At 56.7% G+C, this 20,798-nt stretch overlaps 1 protein-coding gene across 8 annotated transcripts in view; it reads left to right on the plus strand.

The window, feature by feature from the left end:
• SSBP3 (single stranded DNA binding protein 3) overlaps positions 1-20,798 on the plus strand; it is a 162,193-nt gene that overhangs the window by 134,152 nt on the left and 7,243 nt on the right. For 2 of the 8 annotated variants that reach the window (XM_070609488.1, XM_070609493.1), the window contains 8 exons: positions 2,942-3,001; positions 7,132-7,198; positions 7,307-7,383; positions 14,493-14,557; positions 15,237-15,285; positions 15,891-15,926; positions 16,427-16,481; positions 17,751-17,821. In XM_070609488.1, coding sequence (XP_070465589.1) covers positions 2,942-3,001; positions 7,132-7,198; positions 7,307-7,383; positions 14,493-14,557; positions 15,237-15,285; positions 15,891-15,926; positions 16,427-16,481; positions 17,751-17,821 — 480 coding nt within the window. Of the gene's footprint in view, positions 1-1,955; positions 2,037-2,941; positions 3,002-7,131; positions 7,199-7,306; positions 7,384-14,468; positions 14,558-15,236; positions 15,286-15,890; positions 15,927-16,426; positions 16,482-17,750; positions 17,822-20,798 lie in introns of all 8 variants that reach the window. The other 6 variants (XM_070609487.1, XM_070609492.1, XM_070609485.1 and 3 more) reach the window with 5 other exon arrangements.

Below are 20,798 nucleotides of genomic sequence, written 5' to 3' on the forward strand. Positions count from 1 at the left end.
ATTAACTTCCCCTCCCTTTTTAATTTATGTGATTTCAATTTTCCTTCCCTGTGCTGTTAATTAGGGGACCCTCTAATCAGTGCCATTATCACAGTGGTATTCATGTTTAGGAAAGCCGCTAAACAAATGCTTGCAAAATTGCTAAATGGCTAATTAATGTCTGTTAATTAAGAAAATTGCTCATGGTAACAAACCATGCCGTTGCTGGCAGCCGCTAGAAAGACACACACTTGTTGAAATTAGGAGCGTGGCAGGTAAGGGAACATCTGCTCCACGGAGCCCTCCGGAAGTGAGCAGCCCCTCGCTTGGCCGGGAAGCTCCAGGCCTGTCTGCAGTGGTGGCCCCGGGTTCCTGGGCGGCCCCTGCATCTTGCTCTGCACACCTCTCCTCTGCGTCTCCGTGCCCACCGCCTGCGCCTTCCTAGCTGTGAGCTGTGTTTCCCACGCAGGCAGGAGGCTGGGCAGCCTGGCTTTGAGGGTGAAGATGGGGACGAAAACTCTACCTGTGTCTCTCAGAGACGCTCTCTCACTCTCTTTTCTAATTTAACCACACCGGTGCATCCCCCATGCATGTTTTGAGTTTTTCTCAAGAGCAACTTCCAAGCGTAACGGCACCATCGTGGGTGGAGAGCAGTGAATCGGGGCGAGCATCTCACCCCCAGCACGAATGTCTAGCTCTGAGGGCCCCGAGTGGGCAGGAAGGTGCTTCCAGGACAGGCTTGTTGTGCTTTTTGATGGGGACATGCAGTAGGAAGTACATTTGATGTTGTGACCCCGTGTATACACATACATGTGTATATTTATAAGTGAAATAGAGGCTAATGAAAAACAATTGCCTTAAAAGTCATGAAGCTGGTCCAGGATTTTCTATTTTTTAATTCTGTTTCAGGTTCTTAAAAAACAATGGTTACAACCCACTAAATTGATCTCACCACCCACACTAATGGGTTGCAACCCACAGTTTGACCAACCCCGCCGTTTAAGTGAATCCGTCGGCCTGTCTCTTCTGGGGAGTCGAGGTCAGCATAGCCCAGGGCTTCAGGGGTCAGCTTGGAACCGTGGGTGGCTCACCACCGACTGGAGTGGCAAGTCCAGCCCCTCCCCCACCCCCGTGGTCAGGGGCCTCCAGCCCTGTCCTCCTCCTCTGCGCACGCCTGCTCGAGCTCCCGCTGCAGGGTTGGGGTGAGCCTTGCATCTGTCAGGCTTCTCACCCTGGCTCTGCCATTTGCCGTTTGTGTGGCCATCGCCAAGTCCCCTTGTCCCTTCAGACTCAGTTTCCTCATTGGTAAGAGGAGGAATAAGAAACCCCACATCACGGGGCCGTTTTCAGGTGAAGGTGAATTACTGAACTGCGCTGAGTGGGTGCGCGCTCGGGAACCGTCTCCTCCTCTTGGTCCCCGTTTTTCATTCTCTGGCACCACCTCGCTCCTCCTGTCTGTTCTCCCTCCGCTCAGTGGACTGGTCTCTAGGTGCCCACCACCTGTCTCTGCGCCCCCAGCCTGGGAGCTCCTTGGGGGCAGGCGCTCACCCGGTTCTGCCCATGCCCCATGAGCAGCACTTCCACGCTTTGCAGAGTGGTCCCGCTTCTGTGTGTCACTGTGCTCCCCGAGCCCGGCTGAACCAACGTATTTAACATGGCAAACTCCGCTCCAACGGCAAACAGTGCCTGGGCCCTGCTCCTGCGTGCTTCACAGAGGAGCTCGATTTGATTTTTCGTGCCTGTAAATCCCCTGTGAGTGTGTTTATCAGCTTCTCTCCCTCCCGCTCGCCGTTTTACACACTGAGCCGACGACCTCAGCAGCAGCTCGCGCCTCCCTGCCCGCCAGAGCCAGAGCCCGCCGCCCGCACGCCCGCCGCCCACCCTTCATTTTGGTTTAATTTTGGTTCTTTTAAGCTTCTCCTGCGCTTCTCCATGTGCTGTGATCTATAACCTGCCTCTACTGTCTGGCCTCACAGGGTCCTCCGGGGTCACAGCCCTCGCCGCACGCACAGCCTCCACCTCACAATCCCAGCAGCATGATGGGACCCCACAGTCAGGTACGCACTGTGGCTGCCACCCGCCGGGGGGCGCGGGGCACCAGGAGGACGGAGCCCACAGAGGAAAAACAAAAATCAAAACGTGCTCTAGCCATTGCCTTCAAGGCTTCATCCACAAGTGAAAGTTTAAACAACAGTTTTTTTTCCATAAAGATAGTCTTCAGTCCTTGGACATCACACCCAGCTTGGCCATGAAACCAAAAGAAAAGAAAAAAAAGAAAAAAAAATATTTCTGTGACCTTGTCAGTGGCCTTTGCGTTTTTGTTTTTTCCTCTCTCACTTTTGGTTTGGTTTTTGAGTTTGGTTAACCATTCGTTCGTAAGCGAAGCTGCATCCCCAGCCTGGTCTCTGTGTGCTCGCTGCTGAGAAAGCTTCTGCCCGTACCCCTGCATTCAGTGAGGGAGTGCGCTGCCCCCACCGCGCTCATCGTGTCCCCCCCTGGAATCCTCGCTCCTCTGCCCCACCCCCTTGTCAGTTTCTGTGTGTGTGTGTGTGTGTGTGTGTATGTGTGTATGCGTGCCTGTGCGTGAGTGTCCAGCTTTGTCTGCACACCCTGAACATTTTACGTGTAAGTCCCTTTCTGAGTCTTTCATTGGCCCTACTGCGAGCAGAGGTTCCCTCCTTTGCCCTGCATTGATGTAACCTGCTCTTCTGCATCCCATGCAAAGTCCCAACCGCTGCCCCGTCACCCAAGTAGCTCTCCGTGAATAAACGTGGAGTCAGGAGTCACATGTGATGTGTGCATCTCTTGAGCCCTCTCCCCAGAGGGACGAGGTCACTGGGAGAAAGAGAGCTTAAAAGATCACTGGTTGTAACAAACCTGAACTTTGAGGAGTGGAGTGCATTTGTGTTTGTCACCGTGCAGTAGTGCGGGCTGTCATTGAACTAATTCCCTGTAATTGCAGCCTTTTATGTCACCACGATACGCAGGCGGCCCCAGGCCTCCGATCAGAATGGGAAACCAGGTACTGTACCTTTTCGTGTTCTCTCTCCCCTCGCTCTGCCACCCTTGACCCCCGTTGGATTTTGACTCAGATCAAAATGTGGGGAAAGGATTGGGAGGCAGGGGCACAGGTTTTAACGTGGGAGGTGGCTTTTACAGGCAGGTCCCCAGAGAGGGCCTGTGTCCGCTCTGCGCCGGTGGTGCGGTCCCCCTCGCAGCATCTCGCCTGCCTTGCCTGCTGGGCCGTGGGCGGCCAGTTATGGAGCTGGGGGCAGGCAGCCGCAGAAGCAGGCCCGGAGGGAACGCAGGGGCTCAGCTGTTCCAGAGAAGGTGGCAATACCCCGCCCCTCCAGCCCCTTCTTGGAAAAGGGTCTTCCTCCTTAATGAAGTTAATTGACAACGTGCATTTTTTCCTGGAAGCTTTTGAGAATTGCCAAGGCTGGTAAATGTAATCCTGCTATTAGGGGGGGAAATGGCCCGTAGGAATGCTTAGATCAGGAGCCGGGTGCAGTGGAGCAGGACATGTGTGAGTTTTTAAGCAATGTCTGCCCGCTTCCCAGACCCAACTCAAGACAGGAAAGGATTTGTTTGTATAATTAGAAAAGCGGTCTGCTTGTGGGGAGAGCTTTTCAGCCTGGGGTGTGCGCCTTGTGCTGGCCCGTTAGGGTTGGCACTTCTAGGTGGTCTGGAGAGATCGGCCCCCATCCCGCCCTCGCTGGTTTAGCCCATCCAGGGACGGAGGGCTGGGGAGCTGGAGAGGGAAAGATGAGTATCCTCTTGTGAGGATAGACAGACTTACAGGAAACTTAAAAGAAACATCGGGGAAATTTCCTGTCATGCCAAAGTATTTTTTATATATAATCCCTAGAGTGACCTTGCAAACGCCCTTCAGAAAATCTGACAGCAACACCAGCACATTTGCCCTGTAGCCTCTGGAGCTGCAGTCTAGTCACCAGCCAGGTTGGCATTATGTGAGTGTGATTGCTGCCGTTCCCCACGCTCTGCAAGAAACGACGTGGGGACGACAGAGACGCTCACCACCAGGGCACTCTGATTTTAAAGATAAACAGCCTATCAGCTTTCCAGTTACTTTTTTTCTCCGAAAGTCTTTTGTTGCCTATTTTCTCTGACATGAAGGGGACAAATTTGGACAAGAATTAGAGACCCAGCTTTTTGAGCAAGGCGGCACCCTTGGGTACATCACAGATGAGGAAACAGAAGGTCAGAGTGGAGGAGTAACTTCCAGAGGCTCCCCGTGAGCGGGCTCAAGTTGGTCTCCAGCTCCCTGCCTGTGCTCTCCCCGCCCCGGCCCGGCCCGTTCAGTTAGCCCTCTGAGTTGTGCGAGCTCTGCCCTGGCCTGTGTGTCGAGTGGCCACCAGGCCAGCCTCCTTTGCCACTGCACGCGTGGGCCCCAGCGGCAGCTTTTCCTCTGCCCATCCACGGGCTCTCCTTGGCCCGAAGTGGCCTCTGTCCCAGGGAGAGAACAGATGCTTCCTTACCGTAATTGTGGCCCTTCCTCCAGCAATTAAGGGACACGAGAGCAAACACGTATGTTTCTATTTATCAATGAAGCATGAGCAAGCACCCAGGAGGGCCAGTGGAGAGTAAATCTGTTACCGCTCCGCTCATTAGAAACTGATCTTTCCCACCTCCCCGCCACCCCCTCAGAAATCTACGTTGATTTTCGGGTTTCCTGGGAACTCAAGAAGTTTTTGTCCTGCAGGGGCGGGATGTGCTCCTTTCGCAGGTGCTGCCCTGGGAGTTCTTGGACAGTGCCTGCCTCAGCTGGGGCTGCTGGTAGAATGGAAGCCTCTGTGCTGCCCGAGTGGGCTCAGCCCTCCGCCCTGGCAGGTCGAGGCAGCAGAGACAGCGGGACTTGCTTAGGCTCACACAACCCCCTGCGTTAGGGCGATGAGAAGGGCGCTGAGGAAGACAAGAAGCTAGGGGTCGTTGGCCTGGCCTCAAAGTCTTGCAAGGCCAGCCTCCCACCGTTCTTCCTGGGTAGAGGTTTGGGGCTGTGTATAGGGCATTGCTGTGTTTAAAGTGATGGGTGGGTGGTGAACAGTGGGGTTCAGCTGGGTTTGGGAGAGGAGGGCTGGAATCTAGGGTCCTCAGGCAGCCCTCCCATCACATCCCTGCAGAGCCCCCACAGGCCTGGCGTCTGATCAGGCAGGCAGCTGAGGGACCGTGCAGACACTGCTGGGATTCATCTGTTCCCTGGGCAGACTCTTCCTGCGCCTGTCCCACATACTGTAGGAGAGGCACCGGCCCACTTCCAGGAGCCCGTGGGACAGCCCCAGAGAGAGCCTCTCTCTCTCCAGCAGGCCCTGAGGGTGTGTGTGTGGCACATGCTTGCAGTTCCATATACGAGCCATTATTTTTCTAGTTTCTTATATTTGAGGCCTTCACCTTTCTCAGTGTGAGACCTCTTTTCCCTGGTCACTGCGCACCCACCTTCTCTGTAGAGGAGGCCCAGGCTTCCCTGTCTCCTCTCAGGGTCACCCCATGAGAGGAGGAGGGATGTGACTCTGGGCAGCCCAGCTCTGCTTGTGAGTCCTGACACACAGCAGGGTTAGGGGAACCCAAGCAGGAGCTTCCTGCGAGAAGTGGTGGTCAACACTGGGCTACCTGGAGAGGGAGCAATTGCTTGACCCCCATGGCCACTCCATCAGGATTAGATGGGAGCATTCCATGACCTGGAGGGTCCCCTGTCCACCTCAACATCCTGGGAGCCCCCAAACCAGACCCTCAGAGGCAGGCTTTCCCCTGTCCTCCCAGAGTCCTGTAACCAGGCTCTGGAAATATCCCGAACCCCTAAGTGGACAGACACACAGCAGCAGCCAAGTGATTCAGAACTTGGGAACTTGGGAAGAGGAAGCAGGGCTGGGAGAAAGCAAGAGGTCAGAGCAGCTAAGACCCGGGGGCTGGAGAGACAGACTCAGCACCCAGGCAGATGGGAACGGCAGGTGCCAGATGCCACTCAGTGAATGTCAGGTCCTCCCCAGGCTTATGTGGCCCTCCTGTCAGCCTCCCCAACCCTGGGCACATCACATACCCCATTCTGAAGCTCCACAGTACGACTTGTCTCTTCAGTTCCCGGCACCTCGTTCCAGAACCAGTTTGGAGTTCACTTTTGGGCCAAAGGCAGACCAGCTGCCCCGTCTGCCGTCCCCACTGCAGTGGCCAGGGCTGGGGGACCCTTGGCGGCTGGGGTCGGGTCCCTGCCACAGGTGCACATCCTCTGAGAAGTGCTGGCACCTGCGCTTTCATCAAGGCTTTCGTCTCAAAGCCAAGGGCCACGCGTAGGCCTGAGGCGTGGGGTTCTGGAAGCAGGCTTTTCCCCCAGCTCTGCTTCTCTTTTTTCAAATGGCAGCTGAAATAATTTCAGTCCTAAGTAAATCACCTCCAATAGGTTTTCACAGCGGGCGTCCCAAGCGTTCACTCAGGAAACCTGTGGCGCCTGTCCTCTCCTCCCTAGGAGTACTCACAGCAGCACCTGCCGCTCGCACCAGGCTTTAGGGAGCAGGTTCGCCTTCAGCATCCTGCTCACCCCTCTCCTAGAGGCCGCCTCTCCATCCCCAGGGGCCAGAAGGTGGCATTTCACGTGGTGAAGAAGACGGGGAGTCCGGAGTCCTGAGTGCTCATCCTGGCTCTGCCAGGAGGCGACTGGCGGCTGTTGGCCTCTGGGCCTCAGTGTCCCCATCTAGATCTCAAAGGCTGCCTCCTCCCCTTTAAAAAGGACCTCCCATAGTGGGATTCTAGCTGGTGGGTCTCTTGGTTCCCACAATTTGGAGGTGGGGATAAAATGAGTTATGTTCCATGAGGCAAAGGAAAGACAGGGTTTGGCTGACAGTGCAGCAGTGGGGGCGTAGGTGGTAAGAGGGAGGGCACATCCTCCCTCTGGGGGGGCCATGGCCAGCGGCTTGGCCAGAGCGTGACTGGACAGTGGCTCCTCTCCCCCCATGAAGCCTGGCCCACCCATGCTGCAGGTTTCACTGAGACCAGCTCCAGCTGACCTCCGCTCTAGGGACCTTCCCCCAGGCAGCAGGAGTGGCCTCAGGGCAGCCATGGTGGCCCCCAACGGTCAGGTGGGGAGTCGGGGCAGGCAGCTCCCGGAGCAGCCTCTCAGCTCGTGCCTCTCGTCTCTTTCAGCCTCCCGGAGGAGTTCCCGGGACACAGCCGCTGCTGCCCAATTCCATGGATCCCACACGACAACAAGGTAGAGGCGGGCAGGGCTGCCCGGCGGGGCGTCGGGAGGGGCTCCTCCTCCCTCAGCTGTCCGCCCCTGCCTCCTGCCATCTCACAGCTCACCTGTTCTTTCACACAGGGCACCCCAACATGGGAGGATCGATGCAGAGAATGAACCCTCCCCGAGGCATGGGGCCCATGGGCCCCGGCCCACAGGTAACTGCCTGTCTGTCTGTCTGTCCCTCTGCCTGGCTGTCTGTGTGCACCCGCCTTCTCTCCTCTTGCAGAGTCTGTCAGTCTTTCCTCGTCGCTCAGCTCGCAGGGGTGAGGGGAGAGGGGGTGACCAGGTCCCCAACTCCCCTCTCTGCCCATGGCTGGGCTGGCCCCACCGCAACCAGGAGCAGCCCTTCCCTGGCAGGTGTCAGGCAGAGTTGAGGGACCCCCAGGGAGCTGGGGAAGAGGGGCATCTAGGAGCCTTTGGCTGGCAGACCCTTCCAGGCGAGGGGTGTGCTCGCCTGTGGTTTGCAGAATTTAGAAGGTGGGAGCTGGTGCCTGAGCAGTGGTGTGGGTCCTCCAGGAACCCCAAAGCCTCCCACGCTGGGCGGGGCGGACTTGAGCTGGCTCGAGGGTCCCAGCATGTTATGACTCAAAGGTGGGACAAATGAGTGGCAGTCCCAGCTCTGCCTGCAGCTCACCATTGTCCGTCCTGGGACAGATGCCTGTGACCTCTGTGGACCCCAGCAGGCCTCAGTTTTCGCATCTGTCTGGAGGGGCTGAGTCTGTCCATGGTTCTCAGTGATGCCCTCCCAAGTGAGAGGAGGCCAGGCTGCCAGCCTCCAGTACCCACTTCAACCAGAGCTTTTGCCCGTTTCAGATCCCAGGCTCCTGCCTCAGATTTCTTTTGACCAGAGGGATTCCATTGCCAAAAGGACAGTTTAGAAACCTCTGGAAGAAATTATTTGAAGTGCCCTATTTACCTCTTTACAGTTACAACGCAATGGTCACTCCTCGTGACCCAGCCCCAGCCCCTACAAGTACGGGGTCCCACAGGAGTTTAGGGTCATTCCTATTCTAGAACCTTCTCACAGTTGGTTCCCACTTTCTGAGATTTGAATGCAGCTCTGTGTCGTGCAGTAGCCATAGCAGAGTTTGCTGTGTTCTGCCCTCCTTGGGAATTCTCTGGAATCCGACCATCTCAGAAGCTAGAGGTCTGAGTCAGGGGAGGGTTTGTTCCCTGGTGTTCCTTCCCTTTTTTGCTGCCCTGCCTGGCTGCCCACTTGTCTCTCCCACCCCTGCTTGTCAATGTTTGGATTCTCCGGGTGCCTCCTTGGGTTTCCGGTTTCCTGGGGGTGGAGGAACACCCCCGCTCATACACGTGTGCCTCCTTTTTGTAGGGAGAGGTGTCTCCCGCGTCCCACAGTCCTCCTCTCCGTCCGGAGTTGTGTTTATGGCACACCCGGCCTGCTGCTTTCTTCTTGGCGCTGCAGCATGTGTGGTGTTGAAAGATTTTTAGGGAGGTCCTTGTCTTCTGTTGGCCCCATAATCCTAAAAGGAAGCAGGCCCACACCAATTGCAGCTCCAGTTTTGTTGGTTTTTTTCTTTTCTCAAATTCCCCAAAGCTTGTGTTTTTGCCAGCTCCTTTTAAGCCACCAGAGTGGCCGCTTCCTGCCATGAGGCATCTTGAGCTGACCCCTGCAAGGGTGCCGGGTGAGGGACCCGTGGGGGGCGGGGCGGGAGGGTCTGGAGTGGAGCCCTCCCTCTCCTGCGTCTTCCTCGGCCTCTACCGGACGTTAGAGATGCTCTTGGTGTGGAGATGGGCAGTGGCCTTGGACTTCCAGAACGTCCTGTGGGGCCTGGAAGATGCGGGTGGATGGAGCCTGGGGTGGGAAACCTTCCTGTCCTCCACCGCCCGCCCTCTGTGTTCTGGGAGGCTTAGCGGCTACGTCTGTAAAATGGAAAGGAGCCTGGTTGTAGGGCTGCCGAGAGGAGGAGGTCATTTCCTGGGGTGGCACATGGCACGGGTGGCCCCTTGGTGAGCAATCTGTGTTTTCCAACTTGGGGCTTAAAACCAGGGTGGAGGATTCTAGTTGCTTGGGTTTAGTGATTGCTTTTAGTTTCTCTTTTAGTTTTATTTTTCTGGCAGAGGCCATCAACACTTCGTTAAGCCTGTAGTAATATTGAGGTTCTAGAAGCTGGGAATGGGCGTTATCACGCTGAGTGCAGAGTGTTCCGGAAGTTTAGGACTTCCTCCTGGTGTAGTGGGCGTGTCATCGTCCCTGACCAGCAGTCCGGCCACTCTGGCGGCTTTAACGAGATGAAGGTCCTGAAGCCTGAGGTCTTGCCGAAAAGGGCCTGCTGGGCCGAGCGTGGCTCTCCCGGCCTCACTGAGCAGCATATAGGGTGGAGCGTTCCCGTGGGCCCTGAGGGGGTGCCCATAGGGGAGTGAGATGCCAGCTGACCCTCCCTGCCCCACCTACCTCGGGCTCCAAACACACCTCTCCTCGCTTGTCTTTCAGTTTATTTTATCCATATGGAAACCCTAAAGTGCTTTTCCTGTCTCCTGTGCGCCTCTGGGTAGGATGCAGTATTAAATTCCAGAGCCAAACCTCAGAGCAACCCAGAAGGTTTGTGTCCCCCCCGCACCCCGGTGAGGGCAGAAAGGCCTGGCATCATGGGGTACTTCGGCCTGAGCAGGGTTGGGGTGTGGGATGGATGGCAGGGTCGGGGGTCAGCCGGGAGCAGGCACCGCACAGCCTGGAAGTTTTAGACCCCAAGGCTGAGGGTAGGGAGAGGGCAGGCTCTCCCAGTGGACAGGAGAGGGACGAGCTCAGAACTCAGTGCTAGAAAACGTGGTTCTGGCCTCGGCTCAGCCTGGCTGGGCCTCCAGTCCCCTCACCTGCCAAATGGGCGGTGGGGAAGGCCCTGGGGGGGCCAGGGGCTGTGAGAGACACACCTCAGACACACATGGGGCGCCTGCAAGGTGTTCCCTGGATCCTGTTCCCTCCCCAGGCCCTGGGCTCAGGGAGGGCGCCTGTCTCCGCCACAGCCCGGGCTGCTAGGAAAGGTGGCCAGCTCTTGAGGCAGCCTTTAGTAAGCACCACTGCATGCACAGTGCCGTGCTGAGACCGGACACAAAGGTTGGAAACCATCAGCCTGTTATTCCAAGTGGGGAATCAGATTGCTGGTAGCCAGCGACCACTCCAGAACTTTCTGAACAAAGAACAGGCACAGTGTAGTCTTGGGGCTGCTTTACAGATTTCAAAACCAAGTGAAGTGACATTGCACTTTTTGAGCCTATGCCACATTTTAGCCTAAATGTCACAGAGGAACCAGCAGACCAGGTATCGCCCTGCCCTTTGCCCTCAGAGCCTCAGGCAGATGTTACTCTGGTTTTGCCAAGAGGCCACTGCCAAAAAGGAGGTGGCATTTCCACTTAATTGTATTCTCTTTTAAAGAATTACTTGCACGTCGGGGTCGAGTGGGAACCTTCGGCTAAGTTGCTCAGAAGTGAATCCTATTAGAATGAAGCAAAAACTGCAAGGGCTGCTGGCCAGGGTCACGGGGAGAGACTGCGACCCGCGGCGGTGCTGCGGCTCACAGACCCCAAGGTGCCGCCCCTGTATGGCTGGTGTTCAGGTTGGGGTGGAGCCAGCACAGCCTAGAATTAGATCGCTGTTGCGTCTTGTCTGCATTTGAGAAAGTTCAGATGAAAGATAATCCACAATCCCTGGGGACGAGCCTGTGGCACCTGGGAGAAACGGCATCTCTCTGCTGAGCCAGGACAGCCCAAGCTCAGTGCCTCTGAGCAGAGACCCCGGGAAGAGACAGAAGGATCGTGAAGTTGGCTAGAGCAGCCAGGAGCTGGGTGAGGAGGGAGTGGGCCATTGGAGGGCTCCCAGTGTGGGATAGCCAGGCCACCGTGTGATTCGGGGGGGTGGAGGACAGGATCCTGCTGCCCAGGAAACTTCCTCCACAGCCAAAAATCCACACTGACAGATCTGTCCTCAAGACTACACTGTCTTCTCCTGTTTTAAGGTGAAATAGTACGGGCGGGCCACAGGCAGCACCGAGAAAGAGCTCCTCTGGCGAGGGGCTGCAGAAAGGAGTAGCAGGCCCCAGGCCTCCTGGCTTTAGGGGCCTTCCCAAGTCGCCATGGACCCTGCACAGGGCACAGAGCTGAGACTCAGACAGAGGGCCAGCAGGAGGGCCCTCTGTTGTCCCTGACTGTGGATCAACCCTCTCCCCAGGATCTGGGCGCCTGCGTGGGGATAGAGGCAGGGGGTGTTGCAGACAGACTGCCATGGCTGTGGCCAGCCCAGGCCTGCACCGAGGACCCCTCCCGGCCCCAGCTGCCCTGTCCCTGTGGGCAGGGAGGCAGGCACTGGGCGAAGAGAGGCTACTTCATGTGAGCCCCTGAAACCATGCTTCCAAGCCCCCCTGTCCTCTGGGGAGAGGCTGGTGTTTCTGATTTGAAAACTTTCCCCTAAACCTGACTTTTAGCCCTACTTTCCCCGCTGACTTATTGTGTGGCCTTGGGCCACTCTCTGGCCTCTCTGGGCCTCCAGCTTGTCGTCTGATGAAATGGGGAGGTGGGAGTGGCCTCCAGGGTCAGTGCCTCTGAAGGAGCAAGGACCTGGGTGGGCACACTCCTCCAGGGAAGCAGCCACGCTGGCTGTCTGGGGGCTCCTGGTGGCGGGGTGGGGTCGGGAAGAGCAGACACTGCCCCCGGAGCCTCCCCGCATGGCTGCACACTGCGTGCCCAGACTTCTTTCTGGAGGGAGCACCACCGCCATGCCCCTCACTCTGGGTGCTACAGTGTCCTGGGCTCCGGCCAGCCCCTGGGCCGCCCCCCACTCCTGCCCTGTGGTGCCGGCCACTGTCCTGGGGCGCCCAGCAGGGTGCAGCCGCGGCCCCGGGAAGAGAGCTCTTGCTCGCTCAGGAAGAGCTTTCTGCTGGCCGGGCGAGCCTCCTGTTCCAGAGGAGCCAAAGGCAGCTGAGATTGGCAGGGGATTTGGTGGCAGCCTAGAGTCAAGAGGGCCCTTTAAGGCCCGGGCTCCGGCTGCTGCAGGCGGTAGTGAGGGCTCTGGCGTCCGCTCCGCAGCTGCCGGCCGGATGCTGCAGGGCGGCCTTCCATTTGGTGCCCCGGCGCCTGGAGGGCTGGGAGCTCTTCGTCCCCATTTTGTGGACAAGGAGGCCCAGCAGGGGCTGCGGGGCTTCAGTGCCAGCTTGCCACAAGCATCCTGCCGAGGGGCCGACCCTCTGCTTCTGCGCCTCAGAGTTTCCATCTTTGCAGTGGGGCAGGACTGGGGTTGCTGCGGTGACGGAGGAGTGAGAGGAGAAGCCTGTAGCACAGCCTGGCCTGGGGAGCATTGTTGTCGTCTGTGCAGTTTGCCCGAAGTCACTGGCACGCAGCTCGGTAGGCCAGCTCCCCCGTGCCTCTGGTGGCTACCCCGAGGTGCCTGTCCACGAGGGGCCTGGTCCCTGCCTGTGCCAAGCCTGCCGCTGTGCCCAAGGCAGGTGCACATCCTCCCAGCCCAGGGCTCGGCCCCGAGCGGGCATGGGGGTCCCGGCTGCCGAGGGGCCTCTGCCACACCAGCTCCTGCCTCCTCTCTCCGGGCCCCGCTCGCTGCCGGCCCACCAGCCTGGTGCTACCCCTGTCGTTATCCACACCCTGTCTGGGTGTTCTTCTGGACTCCAAGTCCTCTGTGAGTGACCAAGTGGAGGAGGTGGGCCCAAGGCTGTGAGGTTTGAGATGCCAGCCTGGTGCTGGCTCCGAGCCTGTCACTCCGGCTCCCGAGCCTCCTGTCCAGCCCCTCCCTCATTCTCACCAGCTGTGTGGCGTGGCCTGCAGACTGCGGAGGCTCGCAGATCCGGGTTTCAGCCCCAGCTGTGTCATTTGCTGACTGCCTTTGGGCAAGTCTTTCTCCTCTCAGACCCTCAGTCTCCTCTTCTGTAAGATGAGAATAATACCAGCCTCTTGGTGGTGGTATAAGGACCAAACCGGAGGCTGTGTATAAAGCGTTTTATGTGCTCAAAAAAGGACAGCTGATGCTGGCTGTCCCTTTGCCATCAGAATTCCACCCACTTGCTGCTGTCAGAGTCTCCTGCAAGGACAGAGCTGAAGCTTCAGCTAGACTCACTGTGCTTTCCATCCATTTGCTTCTTCAGCCCTTCACTGATTCAGCCCCAGCCTGTGCATGGAATAAGGATGATGTCAAAATCATCAAGACACAGTTTCCATCTTCAAAAGGCACTCAGTCCAGTCAGAGAGATGAATATGTGGCCACGATCATGACCCAGTGTGATACGGGCTCGGGGGAGAGAAATTACAAGGCATTATGGGGGTAACTAGGATGGAACATTAACTCCAAGAGATGGGGCAGGGAAGGCTTCACAGAGGAGGTGCTGGGTATTGGAGGATGTGTAGGAGTCCACCAGTGGCGATGGAAGACAAGGCGTTTATTCCTGCAAAGAAAATAGCACTGAAAGCCGGGAGTTGGGGCAGCACTGGCTTGGTTGTGATAGATGAACCAGCGAAGGGCCTGGGGTGCCTGATCCAGGTGCCCTGTGGCCCGCCCCACTCTCCCTCGGTGGGTTGCACTGAGCTGAGTTGGGACTCGGGGGGGTTTCCGAATTCCACGTAGACTCTTCTCTCAAACAGAACGGTGGTCCTCTCTAAGGTAGAAACGGAGTGTTGCTCCGGCTTCTCTAGCACCGTGCCTGTTGAGGGCCCCACGTGCTGACTTGGGAATCAGACGACTTGCTCCAGGGGTTGGGGGTGGGGGACAACCCAGACGTGGGCACAGGGGGGCGTCTGTACTTGCCAGGCCTTCGGGGTGCCTGCAGGACAGCCCTTGATGGAACTTTCCTTCCTCTTCCATGTCCGGACCCAGCCCGTCCCCAGCCTGCCAGCAGGTTCTCCTCCCCGACAGTGTCCAGGGTGCTGGTGCTCGCCGGCCAGCTCTGTTCCAAGTCTGTTCCCCTCTACCCACCTGAGACCCAGGGAAGGTGCTGGCCGGCGGTGTGAGGCCAGGGTTGGGTGCGGCTTGCTTGACGTCCATAAGCTTCTCAGAGAACCATCTTGAAGTCTCTGAAGATGCATTTAAAGTTGTGACTGTCCCTCTGTGCTGGCTTGTCGCTGTGTTCCTCTCCCTTGTTTCCCATCCTCCCCACACCTTTTTGAAACAAATGACTTGTGTTTTCTCATCAGATCCTTTTCACAGACTAACCCTCTCGCTTATGTTCTGTCTGTCTGTCTGTCCCCCCTCTTCTCTCTCCGGTTCCCCTTCTCCTTCTCATAGACTGATCCTTGGTTGTCATTGCAGAATTACGGCAGCGGCATGAGACCACCACCCAACTCCCTCGGCCCCGCCATGCCCGGGATTAACATGTAAGGCAAAGCCAACCCTGCCGGCCGCTCAGGGCCAGGCTTTCCCCACCCTCCGCTGCCCTTCCCCAGAGACTGGTGATCCGAGTCGTTACCGGCACCTCTCGGGACCTCAGTCTCCTCCTCAGTAAAGTGAGGGTGTTGACAATACAGTACTGAGAGCTCACCCCCATATCATGCTTACTTGTGCCCGGCATGGTCCTGAGCATGCTCCACGGACTAGCTGAGCTAGTGTTCATAATAAGCCTATGAGGCAGTTATTATCCCCCATTTACGGATGAGGTAACTGAGGCACAGAGAGGTGAAGTCACTTGCCTAGGCTCACACAGCATGAAGTAGAAGGGTCAAGATTTGAAGCCTGTACAGCTGAGCACTATTCTAGGCTTTGGTGGATCTTAACCGCTGTGCGGTGATAGGTGCCCGTGAGAATCTGGATTGCCTTCCTGGGAAAACGCACACGCAGAGGACATTTGATATACCTTGCATGTAATTCATTGGAGATGGTAGATTTCTGCCCCTGGAACTACCTGTCGCTGCGCCAGCTGGCCTCTCAGGCCCGCCACAGGGCTGTGTGAGTGTGGGTGTCCTATAGTGATTTGAGCCCTCTGGCGCTGCCCCTGCTGGCACCACCCCTGGGAGTTGAGAGCACCCTTTTCAGTGTTTCCGTCTCTCCCACCCTCAGGGGCCCCGGAGCCGGCAGACCCTGGCCCAATCCTAACAGTGCTAACTCAGTGAGTACCGGGGGCGTCTGCGGGGGGCTCTGGGGTCTGGTGGTTCCTGTCTCGAGGTGGGAGGTGTCGCAGGGAGTGGAGATACAGCGGGGCTCCACCTGGTGCCTCCAAGGAGATGCCCGCCTGTGGGTGCAGGCGTGAGAGTCACGTGCTGAGGCCATCGCACTTGGTGCTGCGCCACCCAGGTGCCACTCTGAGGGAGCTCCGAGGCGTGGACCCGCCTGGCTCCGGAGCGCTCCTGCCAGTCTCCGCTGCTCTGGCGGGGCTGGCGGCCAGCACTCTGAGGAGGGAAGTGGCTCGGCCCGGACAGTCCAGGGCAGCAGGCAGAGGGGCGGGGCGGGGCGAAGCTCCCATTCTCCCTCCCTCGCCTTCTGGAGGGCCTCCTCCCGTGCCCCACGGCGCCCCCAGGCTCCCTGCTGAGGCTTTCAGGACAGTTCAGTGTATGAACCGGCCCTCCCAGGGAAACTGACCAGGTGGCTCAGTGGGTCCCACAGCCTTGCCCATCAAGGGTGAGGCTGTGTCCCCCAGTGGATTTGGAAACCAAAGGGTGCTGCCTGTTGGAGGAAGTCACTCTGACACGTGGCTCTCCCACCTCTTGTTTTTAGATTCCATACTCCTCCTCATCACCCGGTACCTACGTGGTAAGTGTGTGTGGGTGTGGGGCATCGCATGTCCAGCCGCATGGGATGGGGCGTGCAGGAGAGCTGCTCAGGGAATCTTCCCCTTTCAGAGCATGTTCTCAGCACAGGTGCTAGAACTTGCTGTCACTGTTCAGTTGTCTGTACCTTCTGGTGGCCTGAAAGTCCCCAAACGAGGCCTGGAGTTGAGATCCCCCTGGGGGCTGAGCAGTGGATCAGTTGGCTTCCACCACAGGCCTCTGGTTTCAGTGATGGGCGTGCGCGTGAGCGCATACAAGCACACACACACCTGCCTCCTGTTTAAAGAAAGGAAGGGGGAGATCCAAGGCCAGTTCCCCCAAGGCTTAAATGTGGGGCTCCGTGTGGCACCGGAGGGTTTGCGAGAGCTGAATGCCGGGCTGGGCCCGGGCGAGCACTTGTGCTGACGTGGGCAGACTTGCTAGCCTCTCCCCATGTATGTCATCGCCGTGGGTTTCTGATGTCAGTTTTTATCTCATGTCCAGGGACCCCCTGGTGGTGGCGGCCCCCCAGGAACACCCATCATGCCTAGTCCTGCAGGTAAGAGGGCTTGGGATGTAGCGAGTCCTGGAGGGGCCTGGGTGCAGAGCTACTCTTGCTGAGCAGTGTGTACCCCACTGGGCATCTTGGCATCAGGGATTTCAGGGGCAGGAGGAGGCTCCTGGTGCCACCAACATGCTGTGTGGCCTCAGTCAGGTCTCCTCATCGCTGGTTAACAGACGGGGCAGAGCAGGGAGGTCCCGGCACGAGGGCTCCCACTGTCAGAGAGGACCCTGTCCTGGTTGTGCGTTTCTACAGACGACTGAAGAGGGGCCTTTGGGATCTGGCACCAGGACACCATGGCATGAGGCCTCTTGGCTTCTGTTCCTCTATGTAGGAGATGCTGTCTCCATTTTTCTTTAATCAAAGGAGGACATATGTGCACACACATGGGCATGTGCGCACACGCACACACACAGCGTCACAGTTGTGTTTCTTTCCCAGCTAAGAATAGCTTACCACCCGCTAGAAGGAATTCAACATACGATCCTTACCCACCCCAAAATAAAGAGTGAGAGGTAGTTGGATTTCTGCCCAAGAAATATGGTGCCCGCTTCTCACATAAACATGCGAGCTGATTTCCTAAGGAGACTTTTCTGGCTAATTAGGGAGATGGTGGGGTCCCCCTCTCCCACCCCCTTCTCAGCTCCCCATCACAGGGAAGCTGCTCAGCTGCAGGGGTGGAGCTGGCCACGACCGTGACGTTCTGGCTCCCTCTTTCTGCTGCTGCATTTTTATGAGCAGCACGACCTACATTCAGAGGCTGGGTCACATTAGACCACTCCATATGTTAGCACGTCTCCAGCCCCATCCCTGCCTCTCTCTCCTGCCCCATCAGCTTGGCAGGGTGGCCCCCAGAGAATTGGTGGTGTTTCTCTTTCCTGATTTGATTGTAGCTGCTGGGTGGGGTTGGGAGAGCACAGGTCGTGGTCTGGTGGCCCCTGCATCGTCCCTGGCAATGTCTGGGGACCACATTTGGTTTGGGGTAGAAAGACGAAAATTTGAACCTGTATCCCTGTTTGCCGCGTCCACACTGCCGTCCGGACAGCCTGCAGTTCTGCGTTTCAGGGTTGAGTGATTTTCACAGTTGAATTTTCTGTGATTAAAAACTTGGTGAATCTTCATTAAATACAAATTAGCCAGAAAATGGTGGTACTTAGAGGAAATTTTAGGTGATAAAATACAAAAGAATGAGTTCAAGTGGCACGAGTTTGTTTTAATTAAGAAATGAATTAATCACTCCAACTTCGGGTTTCCACTGTTCTACAGATTCAACAAATTCCAGTGACAACATCTACACAATGATTAATCCGGTGCCGCCTGGAGGCAGCCGGTCCAACGTAAGTCTGCTTTCTAATAATTTACATATCAGATACCATAACAAATCATAATTAACTTCATCAGCTGAGGGGAAAGCAAGTTTAATTGATTTCAGCCATTTGTTACCAAAGATGAATAAAATAAACCATCAGGAAAGTGATTAACTCTTGGGGAACTCAGTTCCCATTTCATAGCTGGCAGTGGGGGGTGGGGAGGAGGAAGGGGGTAGAGGATTCGCACCCCACCCCGGTCAGTGTGGGACACCAGGCCCCGATGCCGGTACCCCTGCTGCTCTGTATGGGGTGCTGGTGAGGGAGAGCTCCAGGCTGCAGGTGGGGTCTGGGCTGGTTGGCTGTGTCGCCCTGGGCCATCCCTCACTGTCTTGGGTCTGTTTCCCTGGCCGCGGAGCTAGGAATGGAGGCCACAGCAGGAGCACATGGCCCATCTGGGGACCTGCCCTTGCACCTCCAGCACCTCTGGGGCCTGTGACTCTGGCACCTTGCAGCCTTTTTGTCTCTCCTTGGACAGTCCTTTGTCTAGAAGCCCCCCCCCGCCTTCTGTGCCTGTCAAAGTTCCAACCCTCAGTGATGTTCAACTCAAATTCCACCTTTTCCGGTCCTGCTCGCCCACTCCCTCCGAGCTCCTGTGTCCCGTGTTAACGGGACTTGCCTCTGCACCTTCGGACTATTGCCCTCTGTCAGGCGGGAGTTCCCTGAGGACGGAGTGGGCCGACTCGCTTCCGCAGATGGCCCTTCCGCATGGGGCCCCTGGGGAGGTGAACCCCACCAGCCTCGCCCTCGGGGGCCTCAGGGTTTGGAAACGAGGCTGCCGTGTGACCAGATCAACAGTCTGTGGACTGCAGGGTCGGAGGGTGGGTTTGGCGCCCTAAAGCTGTCTGTGGCCTTTTGGGGTGCTCTGTTTGGTTTTGTTGGTTCACTGTCTGATGTGACATCCAATTCACCCCACATGCTAAACCCTGATCACAAGCTGCGGACCCTGCACAGGGGTGATCCCCCACAGTCTCTGGGCAAGGGTCTTTGCCCTGCCTCCTGGGGTGTTAGAGGGGCCGTAAGCAGGGTCCTGGGGCTAAGAGGCGTGGGCACTGCATGCCACCCTGATGCTCCACCACCCCTCTCCCTTCCCTCGGAGTAGCCAGGACCTCCCTCCACCCAGCCTCATCGCCCCATCTTCTCACTAGGGTGACCAGCTGTCCAGGTTTTAGCACTGAAAGCCCTGTATCTTGGGAGACAATGTCCCAGCACGCACAAAGCCTTGGTTTCTGGCAATGGATGCAGAAGGTTGGGTGGAGAAGTATAAGATGCATACGGTGGCCCGGAAGACAGGCACTGGGAGCTGTGTTGGTGTCAGGTGGACATGGCACAGATCGCCCGCCTCCTTGGTCACTGTCACCACAGTTCCCCCAACCGTGGAGACCGGGGTCGTGACCTGTGGCTCTCAATGACGGATCATCGTGTTGCATCATGGGCAGTGACGGGGTCTACCTTTGACTCTGCCACAGGTTAACAGTGCTGCTTCGTGTCGAGATAGCGCAGGTTTCATTTTTCACATAGTGAGTATTGTGACCATGTTCTCTAAGAGTTCAGATAATGAAAACAGGAATAACAGCGCCAGCACTAGCATGGCCCCGATCACCAGAGAAAAAGGCCAAAGGCCCGTGTTAGTTTAATGACAGGTGGGAGGATTAGAGGTGAATGACCACAGCCGGACGTACTGCGCGTACGCAGAAGGAGGAAGGGGGCGTGCAGCCGGGTGCGGAGCGCCCTGGAGGCTCAGTTGTACAGTCCGGGGTGAGATGGGCACAGGTTCTAAGTCAGCCAGAAGGTTTTCCGTTCTCCAAAGAGACACCAACACTTGGTCAGAAACAGTGGCCACTACCCTGGCTTGGGCATCCATCCCCCTTGAACGGACACCATCGCCACGCCACCCCCTCAGCTTCATGAACCTCAGGTTACATTTCCTGACGCAGAGGCTGCAGTTGATGCCTGTAGGTGAACAGAGGGGATTTCGGTGACAAACGTGTTGGCCCTGTTCAGGGTGGAGCTGATTCTGTCGGATCTTACTGACCATCGGGTGAGCTTTCTCCAGTCCAGAGTGGGGCCTGAGATCGTGGCGGCAAGAACACGGCCCCCGGGTCTGAGGACCTGTGACTTGAAAACTGGAGCTTCACATTGTCATCTGGATTTCTACGAAGATTTTAATGAAACTGCAGAAAACAAAGATTGTTGTTCGCTGGTCCAGTTACAAACTAGACTTTGTTCATGTATCTGCACATGTGGCAGGTGGTACACAGTTAATTGGCAAATGTTGTTTAGTCTGTGAACTTCTCACCTGCTAAACGCCCCCCATGCCTCGTCCCCAGCACTGCTGCAGGGCCGTCACCGCTTACCTCTGGTACCAGGCTTTCAAAACGAAAGGTGTTGGTCACTTGTCAGTTTGCTCAAAACACGCAGAAGCACTTCATGAGATTGGTGACTTTGTAGAAATGGAGAGAGCCTCAGACACGTGCCCACAAGGTGGCTTTCATTGTTGCTGCCCAAAGAATAGATGTAAAACCTTGGCCTGCTCTGATGTTGTTTAGGTTGGAAATACATAGAGATGAGAATGGAGAAAGGGATTACGCTAAAATAGAAATGGATGTGCTGTTTCTCCGGAACCATGTGATGTTCTCTGAAGAGGCCACAAGGAGCCTAGATGAGGATGAGCAGACGGCACCTGACTGTTCAGAGCTGTGGCAGGAGGTGGGGGTAGTGACGAAACCTCATACGGCCAAAGTAATGACTTGTTTTTTGGAAATGAGGCTGCTTGAGAACTCAAAAAATGTCACCAGTAAGGGCAGCCAAGTTATTAAACAGGACTTTCTCAATTTCTTTATTAAAACTGTAATTTATTTGGAATCCAGCTTGGATCTCACAAGTTCAGATTACCTTTGTGCTTTAAAACCGCTGTCCCTGAGAAGGAGAGGTTTAATCGGAAACG

The sequence above is a fragment of the Equus przewalskii genome, chromosome 2 (genome assembly GCF_037783145.1).
Source record: "Equus przewalskii isolate Varuska chromosome 2, EquPr2, whole genome shotgun sequence".
NCBI lineage: Eukaryota > Metazoa > Chordata > Mammalia > Perissodactyla > Equidae > Equus > Equus przewalskii.